Here is a 25,462-nt window from a genome sequence, read left to right on the forward strand (position 1 = left end):
GCCCCGGCCCCGTCCCAGCCCGCCGCACCGCAGCCGCCCCACTGGAAGCGGGGCTAATAACACGGGTCCTGACTGGTCGACACAGCTGAGCAGGGAGATATGAAATCCATACTTCATGCATTTTGCATGGAATGGTAATCAGGTGATTTAAGGGGGGAGGGGGCATCCCTTAATGGTTCAGCTTACAAATTCATGTTCGTAGATTGTAAATTGCAAACTCCTAATCTGCAAAAAAAAAAAGGAGGTTAAATATTGACCGAGCGCCCAGAGACATATTGATAGGACTGTTGTTGGAGGAAGATTTTTCTATCCGATGTTGACGCGTCGTCCATGCTGCCAGCAACTTTTTTTTTCCATTCTGGTGAGGTTTGGGAGCAAAGTCCTAATGAGGTGTGCTTTCTTGCCGAATGAGTGCCTGCCTCTCTAACCAACCTTGAGACCCAGTTTAGGGGAATGGGAATGTGGATTTGACAATCCTCCCTCTCTCCCTGTACCCCCCACTCCCCGCATCCCCACTCCCCACTCCAAGGCATTGCCTTGGGCCCCTTGGAACTGGCCATTAGGGAGATTCCAAGTCTTCCCTAAGCAATGACAGGTGAAATGGAGCACAAAATTCCATAGCCTGCAATGGGCCCCTGAACCAGCTTTCCACCGCTCTCTCTCCCCGTCTGTCACTCTTCCGTATCACTCTCTGCAGAACAACATGCATGTATGCAGTCAGCATATGTGGATTTGTTATATATATTCACACAGAGTTACATCGGACGGCGATAAAATACAGAATTATCCACAAAAACCTACAACATACAATAATACGTGACGTTAAATCCCTTGTGCTGATAATTAGGGGGCTACACACGGAAGCCCAATTCAACAAAACACCTTCACACCCTCGTCCTTACGTTTAAGGAGAGTAGCTCAGGCGGCGCCGTCACAAATCTCCATAAACTCATCTGCGAGTGGCTTAGCAACGAGCACCAAGTGCCAGCGTGAGTGTTTTACCAAGGTTTTCACAGGGGTTTCATTGAATTAACGTAGGCCGACTGCAACTCCAGAAGGCTCAGCAGTGTGAGTGTTTACACACACACACACACACACACACACACACACACACACACACACACACACACACACACACACACACACACACACACACACACACACACACACACACACACACACACACACACACACACACACACACACACACACACACAGGAGCAGAGGTAGAGCTTATACATCAGAGCTCTTATTCATTTAATAATGCTGACCTACAAATTATCTGTATCCATGTTTCTGTCCCTTCATGAATTTGATAGTTATTAGCCCAAAATGCAAAAGCCACATAATCACAGATAATACAATTCAATAATATATTCTATAATTCTTGTTCCTTCATATTAGGGGCTCAAACTGTATGTTATTTATCATGTTACAGCAGTTTGCAGCGGTCAGTAATCCTCCATAAGGATCAAGCTACATCACTCTAGGGTTGAAACTAGTACCAAGACAAGCTCTGGGCCTGACATTTCCATGAGAATGAAATGAAAACAGACACTTTAGACCAGGGGTCGGGAAACTTTTTGGCTGGGAGAGCCATAAAAGCCAAATATTTCTAAATGTATTTCCTTGTGAGACATATAATATTTAATAAAATTGAATGCAACTTAATGCGTGCATTTTTTAAGTAAGGCATACATTTTTAACGTATAACACATCTCTAAATCGCTATATAATCTATATAATCAATTTCTCTTTATTCTTCTTAATAATATTGTTGTTATACTGTAGCTAACCAATAATAAATTAAATACTTTTAACCATTAATGCGACTTCTGGTGCTGCATGGTTTTGCTGATGGCCTTGTAGTCTGGTTCATAAGTTGTGAGGTTAAGCTTAATGCAGGCGTTGAGGCTTCCATCAGTTAAACAGGAGCGTAATTTAATTTAAATTAAATGTTTATTTAATTATTAGGTTTTTTAATTTTATAGCTCTTGTTTCTCAGATGCGAGAAAGACTGCTCACATGCCTATATAGAGCAAAACATGGTCAATACAGCAATACTCACGCTGCATTGTGTGGTATGCGGGGGTAAGCTCCTTGCAAGTTTTAAGAATCAGCTGGTCTTCAGGTTCAAGTTCAAGTTCAAGTTCAATAGATGATTTGTCACGTACATATTAAAGTTTTTTCCATTTCTGTCCACTTGTGTTCAGCTGATTGGTCCGACTCGAGGCAGGGAGTTTTCTTAATGTTTGTCTGTCTTACAGAGGGGATCGGCGCACGGGCTCGTAAGCAGCCCAGCAGTGGAACACCTTTCCTCCTGCGCCCAAGAGCATCATTATTATCCACAATTATTATAATAATCCTCAGGGATGCTGTATATACAATTGTGGCCTGCGTGCCGCATATTGAAATGAACCACAAGTGGCGCCTGAGCAGAGACCCGGGAGGGGCAAGGTGCGGAGTGAAAGGCGCCCCGGAGTCTTTCTGTGGTCCGCAGCCGGTACTTGACTACGCCCCTGACACAGAATGACTACGATGACACAGAATAATTATCTATAACTTGTTTATTGTGATGAAATTTTTTTGCTCAAAATTGTCTGCGAACCATATACCGTCATCGAGAGAGCCATAATTGGCTCGCGAGCCATAGGTTCCCGACCCCTGCTTTAGACGCTCAAAGACATTCGAAGGGGGAGCCTCCATCTTCTTGTGTCTCGCCTTTTCCTCAGGAGCATCATGCCCCCTTTGCTCATTTGTGCATTATAACAAATACAGCTGTTCCCTACTGGTGGCATCTTCAGTTGCTATGGTGACACAGCCCCACCACCGACGATGCCTTGCAGCCTCATGTGATTCAACGTCAGAAATCAGGGAATGTGCTCGCTGGAATGGCTTGGATGCCGCAAACTGAAAGGAGATATTTGTGTGTGTGTGTGTGTGTGTGTGTGTGTGTGTGTGTGTGTGTGTGTGTGTGTGTGTGTGTGAGTGTGTGTGTGTGTGTGTGTGTGTGTGTGTGTGCGTGCGTGCCGGATGCATGCGTAGGCATGCTACTTTGAGCTGGTCAGTTTGGTGGTTGAGATTTGATTCGTCAGCAGGTTTTAGACTATGGGGGATATATGGTCAGGCTCAAAACATTATGTCTAAGGTTGAATCGGTTAAAGAAAAAAGTGGGTGAAAGAGAGAAAGAAAGAGAGAGAAAGAGAAAGAGAGAGTGAGAGGGCGATCGGGAGAGAGGAAGAGAGAATTACTTATCTATATATATATATATATATATATATTATTCAATATATATTTTTGAATCAAAACATTCAACATTTTCTCTTTGAATTTGAGGTTATCTAGGATGGAGAAATATGGTAAAGTGGATACGTTAGCACTTTATCAATGGACCGTTAATTATGTGTAATTTGGCGTCAGTGGGGAACATGAAATGAGTACAGGAGTAAGTCTATATATACTAAATAAACAAAATATTTACATACAAAATAAAAAGAGGTAAAATAAATAAAAAACAAGTAATGAACAGCTTGAGTAGTAGCATATGGAAATAAAGACAGTAACGTATTCATTATGGAGATGTACGTACTTTTAAAGTGATAAGGTAACAAGGAGTAGGAGTCTATATATATACATGTGTGTGTTTGTATATATATATATATATATACACACATACATATAAATATATACATATATATTCTTACTTTTTTCATATATTTCAGGTATATATTTTGTCATTTATGTCTGTATGTTAGTTTGACTTCACTTATTGTACTACTGTATTGAATTGAAATTAATGAAGGGAGACAGGGGAGAGGGGGAATTACATCTCTCCTCTTGCACCGATAAAGCCACTTATTGATTCACGTCATCCAAGTTCAGTGTTTTACTACATGTAAAATAATAATAATAATAATAATAATAATAATAATAATATTTAAGAAACCCATTCAATCATAATTTTGAATGATCGTTCTGGCTTCACAGCGGCGAACACGGCCACGTGACAGTGACGTTGCAAAAGGCGGAAGTAATCCGGCGTGCGTGTTTGTTGACAGTGGTGTGTCTTCTGTCCGCCTTCCGGCCTCTACGCCGGGGTAATATCTGGAGTTCATCGTCGCGGAAACCTCCTCTGCTTCGAAGATAACCCTCGTAACGCCTGCTGTATCATGCACCAGGCGTTTATTGGCTCAGACTGAGCTCTGACGGATAGCATCGGCTAACGTTCTAAAGCTACTGTTGCGGCAGAACGCGTTAAGCTCGATATGGTCATAGCCTTGTAGCAACGGCAGCTTCCCCAGGACCAGGCGGTGGAATCATCCAGTTTAAACCATACAACATTTATAATTTGCGAATGTGTCAGTAGGATAACTTAACGCCACAGTCAGCCTGCATAGAAGCTAGCATGGTGGACATGTCCGGGAGAAGGACTTCACACCCTATGCCTTCCATGAGATAAGGTATGGACCTGTCCCATGTGTTAGAAAGTGACGTTTTAGAGATGTTACGTATATTATGCATAGCCTAGCATTTGAAATACAATAATATGCGTCATTGGTGGAAGAACAACTCAACCCTTCCACTTCAAACTTAAAGTACAAATACCCTGACTCAAAATGAGCAGTAAAAGTAGCAAAAGTACCACATGACATTCCTACCTGAGTAAACGTCGATACTTGCTTTTGAATGCACTTAAAGTACTTGTCATATCCACTTTGTGCAGAACAGTTTTCATGCCTATCCTGGTTTGCTTTTGATATGTAAATATAAATCCAGATTTTCTTTTAAAAACCAAAGTAATTCGACAGAAAATGTTAGAGTTAAAGGTAAAGATATTTGCTTTGAAATGTAGTGCAGTGGAAGCTGAAAGTCTCAGAAATGTACCCTCGATACTAGATACCTCGGTACACGACCAAAGTACTTGTATATGTTACTTTCCACCACTGCTATGCAGTTTGTTGGACAGTTAAACCTATGGAACTGTAAATGTGATGCTAGGTGTCATTTCCTGGGGACTGGATTGGATGAAGATGTAGAATGACCAAAGAAACGATGCACCATGGCGTTGTGTGAAGTCTACTGGGACCACCAGATACCCCTCCCCAAACTCTCCCAGCTCTATGCCAGGATCACAGTGGCCTTGGTGGCGCTCCTCTGCTTTATCAACAGCTATGACGGGGAGTTTGTCTTCGACGATTCGGAAGCGATTATCAACAACAAGGTAATGAGAGCCTGTTCACAGATGCCCTATCTGATACACAAATCATTTGTGGTGGGGGTTTACACATTTTGTTGTTTTTCTTTTTTTTCTTTTATCTTTTAGGACTTGAGACCTGAAACACCCCTGAACAACATCTGGAGCAATGACTTCTGGGGAAGCAACCTGAGCAGCAACTCCAGCCACAAATCTTACCGACCTCTCACTGTCCTTACATTTAGGTAAGGGCTGAGTCGGGGTTTATCTGCATTCATTCAACTTATTTCGCGTGTGTTGGTATACCATTTGAGGGGAAATTATCTCCTAAAGCACAGTAAACTATTATTTCAGTGTTCAGATATAACAGATATTGTATGCTAATATATCCCTATATCCCAGGCTAATGGTATTGGTATCAGAGATAATCAACAAAATTCTGATACCATAGAGACACACAGATACATTTGAGGTATTATAGAAAATTGACTTTTCTGTGTGACACATTAAGTCAGGATGGATTTTTGTAATGGCAGAAAATTGAAATGTAATTAGAATAAAACATATTGTACTATAAGAAAGAACTGGGATATTATCTCTCCGACTAGATAGATAGATAGATAGATTAGAGATGCAACGATACACGGTATGTTATCAAACTGTTCAGTGCGGCCTCTACAGTTCAATACGCACACGTGAACTGCCGTATCACGATATCACAGTAGAAGTCCACCAGACGCGTTGGCGCTGGGTACTGGTGCGGTGCGGTGTGAGGTGCTCTAAGTGCTGCTTCCTTTTGAATCCACTGTTGCAGCTCCACTGGCAACGTCACATCACGTGCGGTATTTCTCTATTTCGGCGCGAGAGGGCTATTTATTTTCAATTGTGCGCGGCTACACGAGCCTTTTCAATAGAAACACGACATAAAACTAAATAGAAATGTTTTTGTGAAGAGTGCAATCAATCAAGGTGTCCAGTCTGAAAATAACCCCCTGGGAGATTGAATAAAATAAGAGTAAAAGGGTAATATACTGAATGGGAATACAAGAGGAATAGACTATTTTGTATATACAGATATGTACAGTAAAGTGGCATGTGAATAAAGAGAGGTAGTGTGTGTAGAGATATATAGTACAGTTATACAACCGTACAGCACAGCAATACAGTAACAATACAGAATGCAATACAGTATGCAACATACGGTGCAGTAAGGCAGTGGGGCCTATGGGTGGGGGCCCCTGGTGAATTCAGCATTGACAGTCCTTATGGCTTGAAACGCTGAAACTCTGTCTCAGTCTCTCTGTTCTTACTGTGTGACTGCGGAGGCGCTTGCTTAACCGCAGAAGCTGGAACAGTCAGTTGTTGGGGTGGTGAGGATCCTTCATGATCCTGCGGGCTCTGCTACTACACCTCATGGTGTACTGTATAAGTTGTCAGCAAACTCGTTGATGGTGAAACTTGATGATGGTGTTGGAGCTGGACCTCGCCACACACTCAATTGTGTGTACAGGGTATGTGTAGGTGTACGTGTAGAGTACAGTAGGGGGCTGAGGACGCAGCCCCGGGGGATCCTGTGTTCAGGGTCAGGGAGCTGGACGTGTGCCTCCCGAACCGAACAACCTGGGTCCACGTTGTGAGGAAGTCCTGGATCCAGGCACACTATTGATTATCATTTTTTATACATAATGATTATTAATAATACATCACCCTCACGTCCCACGAAGTAACATCGTTTCTTAAAAGTAGGCTACTAACTGTTGCCAAGCAACACAACAATCAAGGCAAAGTATACACTTCAATTCTATTAACACTTCACACGTTTCAGTACAATGTCTTAATGATTTGGATGGTTGTTGATATTATTCTGGACTTTTCCTGTCAATGGTTTCGAGTTAGAGCTCAACTGTGTTGGGGAGAGATGATTTGCTTTCTGGACTAGTGATCGCAAAAATAAAAATTCTTGGCCGTGGCTGAAGTAAAATCTTAGAAAGGGCTTAACACTGAATACCGGTATTTTCGCTGTCTGCTGTAAAATCCATCAATATAATTTCTGGAAAAGAGACTTCTGATTCATGTTTTCCCACTCTGTAAAAAGTAATGGATTGGAGTGATTTATGCAACGTGCCATTAGTAGATGCAGCTATTGAATGTCAACTGTAAAGTTGGTGTCTGCCTTTGCTGTAAGACATTAAAACTTCTGCACTGCCGACATGCTTGCTGGGGAATAATATAACAGGAGCATAGTGGGAGCACATCGGGTACTGGTGTCTTAATGAGCCGTCAAGACCTGCTGCTGGAGAGCAGCGGAACACCCTTACATATTAGGCCAAAATCATATTTGTAGTAAAAAAGGGATTATCACAAATATGAATATTTAATAAAGAGTGTTCATAATTTATATATGATTAATAACTTAAAACCCTTTGAAATAATGTGAAATATTGTTTAAAAAATCATGAGTATTTTTACTAATTCAGCTGAATTGCAATTATGCAGGACAAATATTTTCAGTGGTGGAACATTCGGTGCCTTTGGCCCCTATTTGTGACCAATAGTTATATTTCCCCTGTCTACAGCCTGAATCGGAAAGTTTTAGTCTATACAGAGTAGATTTGATGCCAGTGACAGCATGGAGGCAAGGAAAGGAGTCTCTGGTGCACCTATAGAGGGGGAAAAAAATGATTGCATAGAGTTGCATATTAATTGCTTGACACTTGTTCTGCAACTTGCCACGTTAATGTGAAATACAACTGATCTGTGGACACGCGTCTTATATCAGTGTTTTACAATGCCTTTGATTGTGTTTTATAATTAAACTTAAAGATATGTTTTAATACTCCTTTGTTGTCGGTGGAGATAGAAGTGTGCACAATGTGGCTTTAAGCAACTTAAAAAGTATATAAGTGTCATTGGGACATTTCATCAAAATGGAGTGAAGACACATACATACACTTTCTATACAGTAGTGTATCGCTAATAGACCATGCCCTATGCCTTAGTGTAATTTGGCCTCCCTTTGGATTCTTCCGATTCCTGACACACACACACACACACACACACACACACACACGCACACACCAACCTCCTCAGTCCATCAACGTGTACAATGAAATCATGATCAGTCTTCAGTCCTACGGTGACAACTCCAAGGTTGTTTGTTGGTATTCCCGCCTCTCTGAAACATTGACAAAAGCTGATCTGTATAATAACTGGGATGTTTGCCGGACAAGGGTGCTGGAACCACAGGGAGGAGCTGGAAGGAGACCGTTTGAAAAGTGATGATACCACAGCCGAGGGGCGTTGAAGTTCAACCCCCGAAGAGTTCACTAGCACATGGAGCCCCCAGTGCCTTATTGCTTTGTAAAACAGTGATGATTGCAATATTATAAAACACCAATGTTCACTAGATCATATAATTTATACATAATGATAATCAATAAAACATTACTTCCACGTCCCACCAAGTAACATCGTTTTTTAAAAGTAGGCTACTAACTGTTGCCAAGCAACACAACGATCAAGGCAAAGTATGCACTTCAATTCTATTAACACTTCACAAATTACAGAGCAATGTCTTAATGATTAAGATGGTTGTTGATATTATTCTGGACATTTCCATCTATGGAAACTGAATATAAAGTCTTCAGATTCCTGAAGACTTTGAATTCACTTTCTTCGAATGCACTGACATTACTATGCAACAGAACATTCATCTTTTCCATTGTCTGCCCTTTTTCTCTGTATTTACATGTATGTGCTGGTACTCTAACATCATGAATGTTCCTTTCCCATCAACGCAGGTTGAACTACCTCTTGGCGGGAGGCCTGCACCCTGTCGGCTTCCATGTACTGAACATTATCCTCCACGCTCTCATATCATCTCTGATGATAGACGTGTTTGCGATATTGATCGGTGGCCTGGCTTACGATGAGAAGGGAAGCGTGCAGAACTATGCTCCCAAGGCCTCACTGCTCGCTGCACTCTTTTTTGCAGTGCACCCCGTCCACACAGAGAGTGTAAGTCATGGGGGGAGGGGGACCCCCGTTCACAGGTTATGCACATCACTCGCTGGATTTCCTTTGTAAAAAAAATATATATAATAGGCTGATTACTCTCAATATAGTATGTTCAAAACAATTCATATATTTATTTAAAATGAACTATTTGTTTCATAGTATTTTCTCCAACTAGTTTTGTTTGAAAACACTGATTGCAGCCCACTGTTTAAACGCTGGCTCCAACTCTGGCCTCTGTAAATATCTCGGCCTCCCCACAACAATGAACCATAGTGTGTTGACACATCATTCCAGGGGTTCTGCTATTAAACATGTAGTAGATCCATGCCAAGAATAAAAGCCTTGTCTCAGTTGGGCGTGCAGGGCCAAAGTGTGTGTACGCTAGCACGGCCTGGCTATTAGCAGTGTTGGGATGCTTATTGACCTGGCGGCATGTGTGTGTCGGCTGTAGAGCCTAGCTGGAAGGCAGTGCCCCCCCCCCCTCCCGTTCTCTTTAATCATGCAGGGCGAGAGCTGGAATAGACCTGGGGGGTTGCAGGCAGCCCAGCCATTGGCTGAGGCCTGCTGTATGTATCAAAGGAGTCAGCCCCAGGATCCCAACCATACTGTACCCACACACTTTACGCAGCACATGCACGCACGCACACACACAAGCCACTTCCACAGCGCTGGTAATGAGAGATTCTCCCCAGATTTTCCTAATAAGCCTTCGCTGGTAATAGACTATATTATGCAGAACAAAATACAGAATGATAGAACAGGATGTTTGCGATGATTGTGTTTGTATCTTATCAACACTTATATTTTTCTCCCTCTCTCTTTCTCTTGCCCCCCCTCCCCCAGGTGGCGGGTGTGGTGGGTCGAGCGGACCTCTTGTGTGGCCTGTTTTTCCAGCTTTCCTTCCTTACGTACTGTAAAGCATTCCACGGAGGTGAGTGTTTTAATCAAACGTGCTTTTCTGTGCCACAATGCACGATGCTCGGGCATCAAGCGTTCCGGAGCTAATTGATTAACCGCAGAGCATCATTTGTTTTGTCCCCTCGTTGCCAGATTTACCCACTGTTCTTTAACACTCATTAAAAGAAAAACCAAACACACCAAAAAATCTAACCCTCCATGCTTGTCTTGTCTCGGTGTCTTGGTTTCTGTGTTTCATCAGGCAGTGACAGAGATGAGAAGTTTTCTGTCCAGTGGGTTGTGGTTAGCCTCTTGCTCTGTGCCGCAGCCATGCTCTGCAAAGAACAAGGCATCACAGTCTTGGTATGAGCCATTATCCCGATGTCTTCCAGCCCTGTCTTCATAATATACACTGTTTGTTTTGTGTGTGTGTGTGTGTGTGCGTGCGTGCGTGCGTGCGTGCGTGCGTGCGTGTTGTGCGTCTCCTTGAGATCCCCATTTTGATGCCGTCGATCATTGTAGACTTGAAACTTTGCAGAATTTAAACTATGTTGAGCTGTAACGTTGTTGCGGGTGGCACCGGATGCATTTTCAGCGTCTTCTCCCTCCTCCCCTTCCCTCCACCCTCGCTGTGTGTGTGGATCTTCTCTCAGGGCGTGAACGCAGCCTTTGATGTCCTCCTGATCTGTAACATCAATGTGTACGAGCTCAGCCAGAGGCTGCTCCTCAGGAGGAAACCAATTGAGGTGGGTTAGGATTTCACGCTTTTCCTCAATCCCACACAGGGTACAATTAATTACACGGCTTCAACCAATCACATTGCATGTATATTATTCATCTTAAAACGGGTGTCAACTGGGGTTCATTGAGCATATGGATCGTGTGAAGTGATTATCTACTTTTCTTTTTTTTTTTGCACGTGTTTTTTTTTAAGGTAAGTGAGCTTTTGTGTACGGGGCTCCTCTCCCGATTGGTTCTCTTGGCGTTGGGCGGAGCCTCGATGCTCTACGCCCGCTGGAGGATCATGGGAACTGGACCGCCGGCTTTCACTGAAGTGGACAACCCGGCATCATTCGCAGAAGGCCTGTTCCTTCGAGTGAGTGACAGTCGTCTAACGACGTTTGGTCAAAAACATTACTCACGTTTTCCATTAAAATCCTAAATGTAACGTTTTATTAACTGAATACGACTAAATGAAGACTAACCTAATTTGTTTATAGATTTTCGATTTTACTCATATTTCTTTCTTTGCAAACTAATCCGATTCCATTTTGTTTGAAATCTGAGATCACAGTTTTTTTGAAACGCTCCTTTTCCCCCAATGCCTCCTCTTGTTCCCCACTCTCTCTCTCTCTCTACCACTCCTCACCCCCCCTTGTTCCTCTTTTGATTGGCAGATAGTGAACTATAATTACTACTACTCTCTGAATGCCTGGCTGCTGCTGTGTCCCTGGTGGCTGTGTTTTGATTGGTCCATGGGCTGTGTGCCTCTCATTAAGTCAGCCACTGATTGGAGGATGGTGTGGCTGCTGCTGCTCTGGTGCGTCCTGATAGGCTTGATAAGCCAAGCCTTATGCTCACAGGACAGCCAGAGAAGGAGGTGAGGAATCGGCGCTGGCGGAGATGGAGTGCATGTTGGCCTCGGTAGACTCCTACTTGATTATGAAAATTGGATCATAGCCACTGCAGTGTGACCAGAACATCACATCTTGACTTAAAACTCTCTGTTGCTTCAGAGCTATGTTGTGTGTGTGTGTGTGTGTGTGTGTGTGTGTGTGTGTGTGTGTGTGTGTGTGTGTGTGTGTGTGTGTGTGTGTGTGTGTGTGTGTGTGTGTGTGTGTGTGTGTGTGGCTCGTGTAGAAAGTTTAACAGAGTTTCTATTTCTTGACTTTATTAAGCTCCAGTCCCTCGGCATGAAATAAAGCATGAACTTGCCTGATGTACCTCTCGTACTTTTTGTAAAAAAAAAAATAACAGCAAGCTGCTGGGTGTAACCCCTCTTACACATTTGCGCCCGTGCTGCCAGGACTCTGACCCTGGGTCTGGTGCTGCTGGTGGTCCCCTTCCTGCCGGCCTGCAACGTCTTCTTCAGGGTGGGCTTTGTCATTGCAGAGCGGGTGCTCTACCTGTCGTCCGCTGGGTACTGCCTGCTGCTGGCGTATGCCCTGGGACAGTGCTGCTGCCGCTGGCCCAGGCACAGGGTATAATTGCACCATGACCACACCAAAACGCAGGAAGTGTAGTGGCGCGAGGCTTTTTAATTACCGGCCAATATGTCCGGAAGGATAAACGTATGTCGGACAAATAATTAAATAATGGCCAAATCTATTTTCACTGCTTGAAGGCATTTAACGGTATGTAACATCCCATGTATGAGCATAATCTTATATTTTGGACTGAAAGCTATTTGCCTTTGATCAGTCAGGGCTTTGTTTTCCAATAACTGTTATTTTTTTAATCATTTTTATTTCTAGTCTGTATAATCATTGTCTATTTTTGTCAACCAGAATGTCCGGCAGGTTTTATATTTGCTGGAGTTCAGAATTCTAAATTACTGGCCAACGTGACTTCTATGTCACATTTGCTGTTGCTGTAAAGATCAACGGTCTTGGTAACTACTGTACCACGTTGATATCAGTAGTTTCAATGTCTTCAATGTCTTTTTCTTTTTCTCATTCAGAGACTGTTGTTTGTGTCTTTGCTGACTGTGTTGTGCGTGCACGTCGCTCGCTGTGCGCTACGCAGTCACCAGTGGAGGTCAGAGCAAAGCCTCTTCACCAGCGCCCTCGCCGTCTGTCCACTCAACGCCAAGGTAGAGCCGCAGGGTTTATGTTTGAGGGTCAATGGAATAAATGTGTCGCTATGTTTCTGTATTTATATAATCTTTCTACAATCCTTCAAACAGAGCACAAATGCACCGCACAGGCATGCATCTCTTTGATGCTGATCATGAATGAGTCTTAATGTCTAACTCCTCAGGTTCATTACAACGTGGGGAAGAACCTGGCCGACCGTGGCAACACCAGTGCTGCTATTAAATACTACAGAGAGGCAGTCAGGTTAGCAAGACACATTACTGACGCAAGGAAACGGGGGGAAAAAACAGGAAAAAATAACTGAGTTAGGTGAGAAAGGGACAAATCTTCCCTTACTCCCCTTCTCTTCCTCTCAGGTTGCACCCAACCTACGTCCATGCCATGAACAACCTGGGCAACATCCTGAAGGAGAGGAATGAGCTGGTGGAGGCAGAGCAGCTGCTCTCCAAAGCTGTCGCTATCCAGTAGGTTATACTGTTGTACTAGTAGGGACAATAATGTTCTGATCCTGTCTGTCTGTCTGTCTGTCGATAGATAGGCTTCAGCAAAGTCAGCCCTGAAAAGAGTGTGTGTGTGTGTGTGTGTGTGTGTGTGTGTGTGTGTGTGTGTGTGTGTGTGTGTGTGTGTGTGTGTGTGTGTGTGTGTGTGTGTGTGTGTGTGTGTGTATGTATATATATATATATATATATATATATATATATATATATATATATATATATATATATGCGTTTGTTTTTTTTAGGCCTGACTTTGCTGCAGCCTGGATGAATCTGGGAATAGTGCAGAATAGTCTACAGAAGTTCGAGGAGGCAGAGCGCAGCTACTGGAACGCCATCCGCTTCCGGAAAAAGTACCCGGACTGCTACTACAACCTGGGACGTTTGGTGAGTGCGGCGGGAAATATAACAAATACAAATTCTTTGCTCCTCATAACGCATCAATCCTTACATTTTATTATTAGGTCTTATTTTAGTAATATTTGTGTTGGCAGTATGCTGACCAGAACAGACACCTTGAAGCTCTGAACGCATGGAGGAACGCCACCGTGCTGAAGCCCGATCACAGTCTGGCCTGGAACAACATGGTCATTCTGTTGGACAACACTGGTACACACACACACACACACACACACACACACACACACACACACACACACACACACAGACATACACAGATTTCTGAATCTAGACACTTAACACAGATATTTTCATTCCATTTTTACATGAAACTAAGCAGAATTCAAAATTCACGTATTCCTCATAAAATCATTGTTTTCCAACGCACATCAGACAAAGTGCTTGAAGATATTGATGCACCTTCGTTTTTTCATCATTTCGCTCATTGGTGTTTCAATTAGTCGCCGAGAAACCTCGCTTCAGTTCAGTTAACAACGAGAAACACCCTTGTTATTTTTGAGGAAAAAGGTTGAGAATCTGGGCCCCGGATGTGATTAGAGCAGAAGAGCGGGAACCGTCAATGCTTGAAATTTATGCATTAGAAGCTTTGTGTCTGTGTGGAGTTAGAAGGGCGCACTTCCCCCGCCGTGTGGAGAATGCTCTGATTTCCGAGCGCTGGAGCTGTTTTGTCAGTAGCCACTCCCGGGGGGGCGCTGCAACGAGCCAATCGGGGCCCGGTGCGGCCCCCCCCCCGTCAAACATGGGCCGACATGGCCAGAACAGCTCCCTCCCTCCACCACATTTGTTCCCCATATCTGACAGAAATGCACACACACACACACACACACACACACACACACACACACACACACACACCCTGCTCCCCAACACATATAGAAATGAAAAGAACAATGGATGTCATTTTCAAAAAGTAAGAAATGGACATTCTTCTCCTATTTTGTTTTCTTTTTTTCATATACAAAAGGAAACATGTTGGGTTTGGATGCTCAAGTGCACTTTTCTAAACCCTGTTTTGAGGACACAGAGTATGACTCAGGACACGTCATCACTCCTAATTCCCCCCATCACACTTTCCCTTCCTCTCACTCTCTCTATCTCTTGCTCCAGCTTCAGCTCTCTCTGGTTTTTCCTCCCTCCCGTCTCGCCGGGCATCATCCAGGTCTCTGACAGAGATCAATAACGCAGTGGGCCTTGTGTCCAGCCTTAATTAGGAGGCTAAACTGCTCCTCCATGTGTGGAGAGGGAGAAAGGGAAGGGGGGGGCAGGAAACAAAAAAAGAAGAAAAAAATCTCTGCTGACAAATGAAGAAGAAATAAGAGATTCTCCCCAGATAACCCCGATCATTCTGTTTTTGTTTGGTGCGGGGGGGACAAACAAGCTAAACAAAGTCCCAGGGATTATTTATCTCCAAAAGGAATTTTCTAAAGGGAATTTACTGCGCGCCCCTCCCAAATTCCTGGAATAACAAGTAAATACACCAAAAACATAGGGAAGAACCTGTCTTATGAATTATTAGTACCGATAGCGTTAACACAGAATTTCTTTGTCTTTTATTTATTATTATTATTTTTTTTTAATATATATATTCTCCTGCCTCGTAGGCAACCTGGACCAGGCTGAGCTGATCGGCAGAGAGGCTCTGAAGCTCCTCCCCAACGACCACACCATCATGTTCTCACTGGCCAACGTCCTGGGCAAGCTGCAGAAATACAAGGTTGGGCCGAAAGTGGTTTGAGCTTAAAATATCACAATTTAATTGCGGTACGGCAGAGATGACTGTCTGTCCCCCTCTCTTCGCAGGAGTCAGAGGGCTTCTTTCTCCACGCTCTCAGGATCAACCCAAATGCCGCCAGTTGCCATGGTAATTTGGGTAAGATGACAGCACCACGACTGCATTTTCTTGTCAAGCCACAGACACTTCCTACTCCGGGTCATGACAAATTCACCTAGTCGGATCATTTATATCCCGCACGCTATACTTATATCAAGCATTAACCCGATTATTATTACCAGTGCAGTGCCCGTTCAAAACATGCCTGAGTTGAACTGCTGCACACACGGGTTGCACTGTCCATGTCACGGCGACTCGCTCTCAGGGGACTACAAAACTCCGGAAGAATTCTCTACACACTACAAATACACACTATACACTACATATTAGGTTTACATCGGGTTCCAAATTATTATGCAAATTTGATTTAAGTGTCATAAACCTTTTATTTTTTTTGTTTTTCAATTAAACTCATGGAGGGTATTGTGTCTCAGGGCTCTTTGGATCACTGAAATCAATCTCAGACACCTGTGATAATTAGTTTGCCAGGTGAGCCCAATTCACGGAAAACTACTTAAGAAGGACGTTCCACATTATTAAGCAGGCCACAGGTTTCAAGCAATATGGGAAAGAAAAAGCATCTCTCTGCCACTGAAAAGTGTCAAATAGTGCAATGCCTTGGGCAATGTATGAAAACATTCAATATTTCACATTTCAAAACTTAAGCGTTATCATCGTACTGCGAAGAGATTTGTGGCTGATTCAGAGCACAGACGGGTTGGTGCAGATAAAGGCATAATGAGGAAGGTTTCTGCCAGACAAATTCATGGGATTAAGAGAGCAGCTGTTAAAATGCCGTTACAAAGAAGCAAACAGGTATTTGAAGCTGCTGGTGCCTCTGGAGTCCCGCGAACCTCAAGGTGTAGGATCCTCCAGAGGCTTGCAGGTGTCCATAAACCTACTATTGGGCCCCCCCTAAGCAATGCTCACAAGCAGAAATGGTTGCAGTGGGCCGTGCAACCCTGGATGGTCCAGATGGATGAAGTAGTGGATGGTTGGTGGATGGCCACCATGTCCCAACAAGGCTACGATGTCAGCAAGGAGGTGGCAAGGTCATGCTTTGGGCCTGAATCATGGGGAGAGAGCTGGTAGGCCCTTTAGGGTACCTGAAGGTGTGAAAATGACCTCGGCAAAGTATATAGAGTTTCTCACTGACCACTTTCTTCCATGGTCCAAAAGGAAAAACTGTACATAAAAGGAGAGAAACTCATGGTGTGGCCCCCATCCTCCCCTGACCTCAACCCTATTGAGAACCTTTGGAGCATCCTCAAGCAAAAATCTATGAGGGTGGGAGGCAGTTAGCATCAAAACACTAGCTCTGGGAGGCTATTCTGACATCCTGCAAAGAAATTCAAGCAGAAACTCTCCGAAAACTCCCAAACTCAATGGATGCAAGAATTGTGAAGATGAAATCAAAGAAGGGTCCTATGTTAACATGTAACTTGGCCAGTTAAGATGTATTTGATTAAAACAGCCTTTGATTTCAGTAAATATGACCTCCTAAAGCTGCAAATTCAACAAATTACCATTTTCAGTTCTTTACAACCTATAAAATGTTTTGAAACCCTGTTGTGCATAATAATTTGGAACAGTGCATTTTGAGTTTTTTATTTTTGAAAAAAATACTGTTATCATTGGGAGGTTTGTTCAATAACATTTGAATTATACCCTAACGGTTGATGACTTGAAAATTATACTGACTGTTTATTACATCAACTTTAGAAAAATCAGAGAAAAATATTATTTGCATAATAATTTGGAACGCGGTGTATTAGCTGATTCAAGTCATACACTGGGAAAATACACCCTTTCTCAAGGGGAAAAAACACACCCAAGTCGCACTTTTGGATAAACTGACTACATATTGGGGCTGCACGTAAGTGACTCAGTTGCAGCCCCGCCCTTCTGAACGGCCCGGTTTTCGCTTGTTTATTCAAAGTTTATTAATATTAGTGTGTCGCATGTCCAAATTGCACCTAATTTGGCACTGCTCATCCTTGGGTCCCCAGCAATACTCCCGCCAAGTGTGAAGTAGATCGGATGAACAGTTGTCGAGATAATCCAAGGACATACAGACAGACATTCCTTCCTTTATAGATAGATTATTATTATTTATTTTTATTTTTTTACTTCTTGCCGTCAGCCGTGCTGTACCATCGCTGGGGGAAGCTGGAACTGGCCAAGAAGCACTACGAGCTGTCACTGAAGCTGGACGCCGAAGCCCCAGGGACAAGGGACAACTACAACATGCTGCTACGCAAACTGGATCAGCTCAGACGCCACGCCACGCCCTGAGGGGAGCGCGCGCACACACACACACACACACACACACACACACACACACACACACACACACACACACACACACACACACACACACACACACACACACACATTCCTCCAGTGTTCAAATGGATGAAAATCTGCATCCCGGATTTCTTACTTTGTATCGTCTTAACTGTCGGGTAAATAAATAACACGCCAAACTGTGTCCGGATTCGTTTCAGTCTTTGAGCGGATGTACCGAAACAAAGACATTCACTTGGAAATAAAATAACGTTGATTCAGCCATTTTAAATGATAGCTCCATCAGCTTTGACTTAACTTAGTTTGGGTCCTACTCCTGTTTTGAAACCAAATACGAGACTTTGGTCTTTGTTTGTGTGTCATCCCAGTGTCTCTGTGAGAGCAGATCTTCACATGTGTGTTCGAGTGTCGGAGGCAGGTGTTCCCGATATGCCGGCCACTCCGCTCAAGTGGCTCGGCACGTCCTTTTTTTTCAGAGGACATGTGGAACTCATCCGGGCTGAACCCGCTCCTCTTTCAACCCCCCCGACCCTGCTGTTGTGTCAGCTGCACGGGGGCACCGGAGTATGGATCCAGAGTCGGTTATTGTAAACTTTATTTTGGTTGGCAACACCTTTTCAGCCGTTCCATATGGTGTCCGACTGTCGGGACTGAAGAATATAATGATTCATGGATTAAAAAAAAGAAATGCATTCTGAGGGATCTGAGAGGAACCGGCCGATATGTTGATCAGCAGTGGTCTGGTGTAGGAATTACTGTTTGTTTTTTACCTAATGAGCCTCTCTTTGTTCCTTAGGGGGGGTGGGGGCATTGGATGGAGACCTCCTCCTCCTTCTCCTCCTCCTCAGCCTCTGTAGTTAATCGGAGAAAGGTGCTCGGAGGGGGCAATTTTTTTTCAAGTGTCCGGGAGGAGGCGAAGGGGTCAGCGGAGGCAGGAAACGCACGGCCAGCGCTGTATAAGAAAAAAAAAAGAAAAAGAAAAACCCAGCTCGGCGGCCTTCAAAGAGAGAGATGCAACGCCCCCACCCCCGGGACCACCGCGTCCACACACGTGCACATCCACGCTCGTGCACACGTTCCTCTTGAAGAGCACCGCCAAGGGAGAAGTCGACCTCGCGGTGAAACATCAGTCAACAACTGCGTGACCCTGCGGTTCAGAGGTCGGCGCACTTCTATTTTTTCACCTGCTTCCTACGGCTCGCAGGAAACTTTTGAAGCGGCGACGGGTTGGTATGGCTTCGCTTTGCGGGCCGCAAAGTTTGTTTGCTCACATACAGTACAATGCGCCGCCCTGCGCTTTGATGCTTTGAAGATGTTACCGACACACACGACCAACCTGATATCACCTTCCAAATATGCCGCCGATGTCTCCTAATGCAATTTAGCTTTTTGCGCAAGTGTGTTTGCATTTATTTTTTATTTTTTGCTGCTTTGATGTAAAGGGGGCGGTGTTGGGACACATTTAAAAAAAAAAAAAAAAAAAAAAAAAGCATGAAAGACAACAACTAGCCGATACACACTGCGGGGTGGCGTCGGCTTGGAGATCAAACCTGTTTCAACACCTAAGACTCGTGTAAAAGGTCACAGGGGTGAAAGGGCGTCGTGCCCGCCAGTGCATCTGCACGAAGGATCCAGGCGGTGACATTCACAACTATAACATTTCCGTCTTGTTTTGATGATCAATCTCACCCATGCGGCGTAACATAAAGCAGCGGTGGCGTACAGTCGGCTGAGAAATGGTCCGTGTGTAATTCCACTTCCACTTTACATGCGATCTAATCCTTCCCTTCCGTGCCCGCAGCAGACTGTCTGCGGCAGAGGGAGGGAGCTTACTTTTATCATAATCATTCTTTGAATACCTTTCATTATCATAAAATATGTGAGTATTAAAGGGATGGATTCGCCGCCCTGACCCATGTCTTCATTATCCATTCTGACGGACGGAACCCGGTTTCCCAGGGAGTGACATTAATAAAAGATGGGATATCACCGTCTTATGAAGTCTTTCTCCTTGTTCTCCGGGTTTTCGCCACACCTTTTACCTGCTCGGCTGCTCTGTCACAACGCCATAATGAAATCAAATTCTCAGGTGGGGGCTCTTTGTTGTGCTATATTAATCAAACGTATTATTTTTTAAATGTTTTGATTAGATGGATTTTCACAGAATTGCGTGTGATGAGTGTTCGCAGACCCCAAATCACTTATAATATTATAATGAATGCGCAAAATGAAGCATTGTTGTTTTGATTGCTAAAAAAACAAAAAAAAACATGGTGGTGCAAACACTGACAGCCTTTTGTTACAGTATACTCAACAAAGGAACAAGAAGCAGGGAGCACTAATTTGAACCCACTATGGGTGTTTTCGAACAGCGGGAGTGCTACTTTGCATTTGCTAAGCGCAGACGCCTCGTCCCGAGGAAAAAAATACAGAAATGTTGTTCTCATCAAGAGAAATACAAAGACACGGGCCGAGGAAAAGAAGGAAAGAAGCAGGTTATGAGGATACGGGAGGCCATGTGTACGGGTCACACACACAAAAAATTGATTTCCTGGACTGCTGGGAAAATAGCTGGTTAAAAGCGTGGCCTCATTATCGGGCTGGAAGCACTGGCGCTAGTTTCTCAGCTCAGAGCTTGGCCTCCTGCGTAATTTATTTGTTGCATTTTCTGTCTTTGGGACTTGAGCTCCGTAGTATATTTGTGCTGGTGGATGTATGGGATGTTTTCATGTTAGGCTCTCGATGTACTTCATCTGTTTGAGATGCTTTGAGAGGGTTCCAATCAGTGTGATAGAATGTGACCACGGACAGCCCCTCCCAAACCAACCACAACAACCCTAATGGGTTCTGATGTTCACCTCTATCTCGTCTGTCTAATTGATGTAAATGCTGCTTATTTGAGGCAGCGTCCTCTTCCTTCCCTCTTCCGAGTGCAATCGAGGGTCAGGGGGTTTGTGTGAGCGACCGATCATTAGACCGATGCTCCTGATTAGACAAGCAGCTTGTCTGATTCCGCGGCCCGAGAAGAGAGAGGGGCCCTTGCTGTCCGCCCCATCTAGCTCACATTACATGACACGACCCTGGAACGGATACTACCAGCGCACCGCGACACTACGGGCCAGTAGGGCATGGTGGCGTTTTCGTGGAGCCCCCCCCGGCTGTCACAGCACCCGCCACGCTCCGCCCGTCTGGCCCCGATGCATGGTGTCATTTTAAGCCGGGCTACTGTCACCGGGCATCGGGACGGCCGTAGCGTACATGCTCTGGCATTTTCCGCCGTGCTCCCTCCACCACCGTTCACGGTCCAGCCCGGCCTCTCCAGAGACCCCCCCCAGCCCCGTCCGCGCCCAGTGATTAATCGTTAGAGATGGGCTATAAAGCGTCCGGTGTGGCCAGATGCTAGCCTGGGCTTTGCTGTACCAATGTAATGGACGTACTCTGCCAGTTTGGCACGCGGACAAAGCCTGGAAGTTCCCCAAGATTGATTCTGCTTCTGTGTAGCCGTGCCCCGGGGGCACCACGTTGAGGATGCACTCTGATGGAAAATATTGCAGTAGATTATCTGCGGCGGGGAAAAAGGCGCAGAAGGAGAATTTGTGAACAATCGGAGGGATAAACAAATCACATGCATCATTGTAGCTGATGCTTGCACGCAAAGCTGAAAATTTCTGCAGATTTGTGATCATTTCATTATTTTATTTTCGAGAAGCAAAAATTCTCTTTGGCTGCGGATGAAAAGAGGTGGGGGACGGGGGGTTGACTATCGTTTACAGCGGGATCCCTCTGAGGCTGTTTTGCAAAACAAAATGAAGCAGCCGGACCCTTATTGAAAAATATAGTGCAGCGAGTTGGAAATTTATTAACTGGCACCCACTAATGTGTGCATTATTCATTTCTGGTGGGCATGGAAAATGATCTAAAGAGGTCTGAAATTGCAGACGCGCAGGCTGACTGCACAGGGGCCAGTTTGTTTCATCCCTTTTTTGCAGGGGTTCATGTACAGGCGGAGAAGGGTGGAGGTGGTGGTGGGTGGAGTGGGGTGGGGGGTGGGGGGGCAGAGGGGTGGGGGGGGGGGGTGCGATCCCGTCTCTGGACAGGGCTTTTTGCAGTAACAGCTGTGCTCCTCTCACGAGGGGGCGGCAGCAGAACCAGGAGAGGGAGAGGGAGGCTGCTTGGGACAGATGGAGCAGCCAGACAACACTTCCCCTCCCACCACCCAGGCACTGCCCTCTCTTATTAAAAATACAATATTTGTACAACTAATAGTCTGTGTGTGTGTGTGTGTGTGTGTGTGTGTGTGTGTGTGTGTGTGTGTGTGTGTGTGTGTGTGTGTGTGTCTGTGTGTGTCTGTGTCTGTGTCTGTGTGTGTGTGTGTGTGTGTGTGTGTGATTTAGAATGTTTGAAGCTGTCTATTCAAGGCAACAAAGAAGAAAGTAGCAGCGCTGAGTCTCAAGAAAGTATTTTCTCTTATTTCCCTCTGAATGGTTGTTGTGTTTTTCCATTCTTTCCTCACTCATAATTTTAATATTTTGTTTTGAGCTCCGTCCCCCCCATCACGCCTTTCTTTCTGACTTATTTTCCCTTATTCTACCACTTCTGCGGTGCGCTTGGAGGTGGTGGGCAGGAGTGTGTGCCAGTGGCATATGGCTTTCCACTGCGCTAAACATCCATACAAAAGACAGGCCCATCAGTCATGGCTGTGGCCGGATGAGAGGAGAGCGCGGGCCTCTGATGAATGGTGTTTAGGACTCACCTGCTGTTTAAACATTACCTCCCAAACACCCACTCCCTCAAGCGGCACGTGACATTACGAACTGGATAAGACCGTGAAATGCGGCCCTTGTGAGCGCACATCATGTCCACCAGGTTATAGCAAATAATAAATATGCTTTCTAAACCCTCCGCACGGAACCCCGGGTCAGGCCTTCGTAGACCAATTAATGCACAGCATCTGCTGTATGGCGGGGGACTCTAAAGAACTTGCAGGCCATTTCAGTCAATTAAAAGAAAATGAGGGTGAGCTTGCTTCCTGCTCGTTCAAATACCTCTCGTTGCTGGACTGAAGTGTGGAACAACTCTCCTAGATTAGTCCAAATTAAGCCATTCTTCAGGGATTCTTTTTTTTTCCTGGTTCTATGGCGAAATTCGGGCATGCCTTTGTTCTTCCTTGAGCCCTGGTGTTTTTTTCTGCCAAATTTAACAGAAGGCTCGGAGGGTAACAGGGGTCCACCCCAGTATCACCTTCTGGAGCGGAGCTACTAGCGGAGAAAGACAATCAGCCTGAACCCTGCTGTCTGTGCCACAAAGTGAAAACACTCTAATTGGGCCCCTTTTTTTTTACGCTGCATTTTCCTGCAGGATTGCTGGATCATGAAAAAGCAATTAAACCTCAGTCATAACTGCAATGAATTCAATATAATTTTCTTATCTGTTCATTTGCAGGGAGCCAAATTTGAAATCAGTTATCTGAGAAAAATGTGGGTTTGGGGGGTGACTGTAAAATAGCAGCAGCAACAAGAACAACAGCTGGAATAATAATAATAATAATAATAATAATAATAATAATTATTATTATTATTATTATTATTATTGTTATTATTATTATTATTATTATTATTATTATTATTATTATTATTATTATTATTATAATAAATAAAACATACATGCATGTATGCATACTTGCATCAAATATCATATATAATTAAAAGAGAACAATACTTCTCCTTCAGTAAGTATAAAATTTGAAAAGGCAAAGACATGTATTATTTTGCCCAAGCCTTCAGGAACTGGGGGCTGCAAGTCGCTGTAGTTCCTGCTGCTGCTTGTAGAGGCAGCGCTGCCCATAAAAATGCTCAGAACAGCAATGGACACAAGTGCTCCATGAAATAACTTTGATGGAGCACATAAAATGTGAGGTGAAAAAAATAAAGAATAAATCAGTATGACGTAAGGAATACCAAAAGATGGATTGGATAGATTTGTGAATATATTTAATAATCACAATCTCCAAATAACATTTGCCTGTACACACTGGCTCTACTGCGGTAACAATACAATGCAAGGTGCGTGAAATATCCATTATACTTCCACCCACCATCAATAAAATATACCACCAGTCTATAACTTGGATAATACATTTCTTAGCCAACTATGATTGACAAATCTCCAAATTAAAGACAACAACAAAGATAATATATTACCTATCAATTGAATGTTAGATGCCTCTATAATTCAAATGTATAACAGTGTTACTTCATGTGAAATGCAAACTAAACTAAAAAGTAATTATTTCCTCAAACTATTTACCAAAGAAAAATCAATAGCAGTAGTAGATCTAATGTTGGAGTAATTTTCCAAAATCCAAGGGTGCCTTAATTGTAGTGTCACTTGCTGGGTTGTAATTGCTAAAATAATTAATTATGGTAATAGAAATGAGAATCCTCCCTTGTTTTTGCATCCAGCAGAAGAATCAAAATCTCATTTTCTAAATGACTGTTCTCTCCTACCATCTGTTGGTAATAGGAATGAAACAGACACTCGTTTGCATTCAAGCAAAAAATAATGAATTTATTTAAAAAGCACAAAAAAAGTAGTGAATAAAGTATATTTCCCACAAAATTAATCTCAAACTTCAAGAGTGAGTGAGAAAAGGATAGGAATAGGATATTTTCTCTCTCCCCTTGGATTTAAATCAAATGAATAGTACACGTATGTTGTTATTTAAAACAAAATCTGTTTGATTAAACATTTACATAGATATGAAGAAATAAATTAAAAGAAAAAAGAAAAACATATATAATATATACAAATATTTCCTGATTCAATCTTTTAATAGCATCTATCCATTTCTTTATTAATTTAATGTATTAATTGAATTAATTGATTTCAGTTAATTATTCATTAAGTGTTATTATATAATTATAATAATTGTCACACTAGTATTATTATTATTATTTATTATTATTATTATTATTATTTATTATTATTATTATTATTATTATTTGTTATTATTATTATTGTTATTATTATTATTATTATTATTATTATTGTTATTATTAATATTATTATTGTAGATCTATTCCGATAACTCCTCAGCAATAAGTCATAATTAGGGATACACAGGATGAGCCCAGTGCTTTGTTAGCCAAGCGCTTAACAGTCTCATAACTCGCAATGTTCCACTCGGCAGAATCCATACATTGTAAATTAGCTCTGTTTATGTCTGAGAGTGACAGTAGTGCACACACCAGTAGTCCACACACCACATACACGCTGGTGCATGTATGCATGCACAAAGGCACGCACACACACACGCACGGCCGCATGCACGCACACACACACACACACACACACACACACTACACCAAATTCAGGTATAGTTGGTTTATCGGGTTATCAAGTAAAACCTTTAAAATGGATTATGTCTGTTTAAAACCGCACTCTTAAATGTAAATAAAGTTTTTATATTTTGAGGACACTCAAT

At 43.4% G+C, this 25,462-nt stretch overlaps 1 protein-coding gene across 1 annotated transcript; it reads left to right on the forward strand.

Moving 5' to 3' along the window:
- The first annotated feature begins 4,072 nt into the window (after positions 1-4,072).
- On the forward strand, positions 4,073-18,150 carry tmtc4 (transmembrane O-mannosyltransferase targeting cadherins 4). The gene is made up of 18 exons (XM_080018827.1): positions 4,073-4,460; positions 4,999-5,221; positions 5,324-5,439; positions 8,995-9,211; positions 10,055-10,142; positions 10,371-10,471; positions 10,762-10,854; positions 11,043-11,204; positions 11,506-11,708; positions 12,135-12,309; positions 12,789-12,920; positions 13,088-13,167; positions 13,281-13,388; positions 13,667-13,808; positions 13,916-14,030; positions 15,443-15,555; positions 15,642-15,711; positions 17,816-18,150. The coding sequence occupies exons 2-18, from the start codon at positions 5,060-5,062 to the stop codon at positions 17,965-17,967; spliced, it is 2,229 nt and encodes a 742-aa protein (XP_079874953.1). The 5' UTR covers positions 4,073-4,460; positions 4,999-5,059; the 3' UTR covers positions 17,968-18,150.
- The last annotated feature ends 7,312 nt before the right edge of the window (positions 18,151-25,462 follow it).

This window comes from Zeus faber (genome assembly GCF_960531495.2).
Source record: "Zeus faber genome assembly, chromosome: 18".
In the NCBI taxonomy this organism is placed as follows: Eukaryota; Metazoa; Chordata; class Actinopteri; order Zeiformes; family Zeidae; genus Zeus; species Zeus faber.

What these genes read in the sequence shown, in the direction of transcription:
- tmtc4 (XM_080018827.1), top strand. Translation starts at nt 5,060, where the DNA reads ATGGCGTTGTGTGAAGTCTACTGGGACCACCAGATACCCCTCCCCAAA. An exon ending in CATTCTGTTGGACAACACTG is followed by an intron (nt 14,031 to 15,442) that starts GTACACACACAC and finishes CCTGCCTCGTAG; the next exon opens with GCAACCTGGACCAGGCTGAG. An exon ending in CAGTTGCCATGGTAATTTGG is followed by an intron (nt 15,712 to 17,815) that starts GTAAGATGACAG and finishes TCTTGCCGTCAG; the next exon opens with CCGTGCTGTACCATCGCTGG.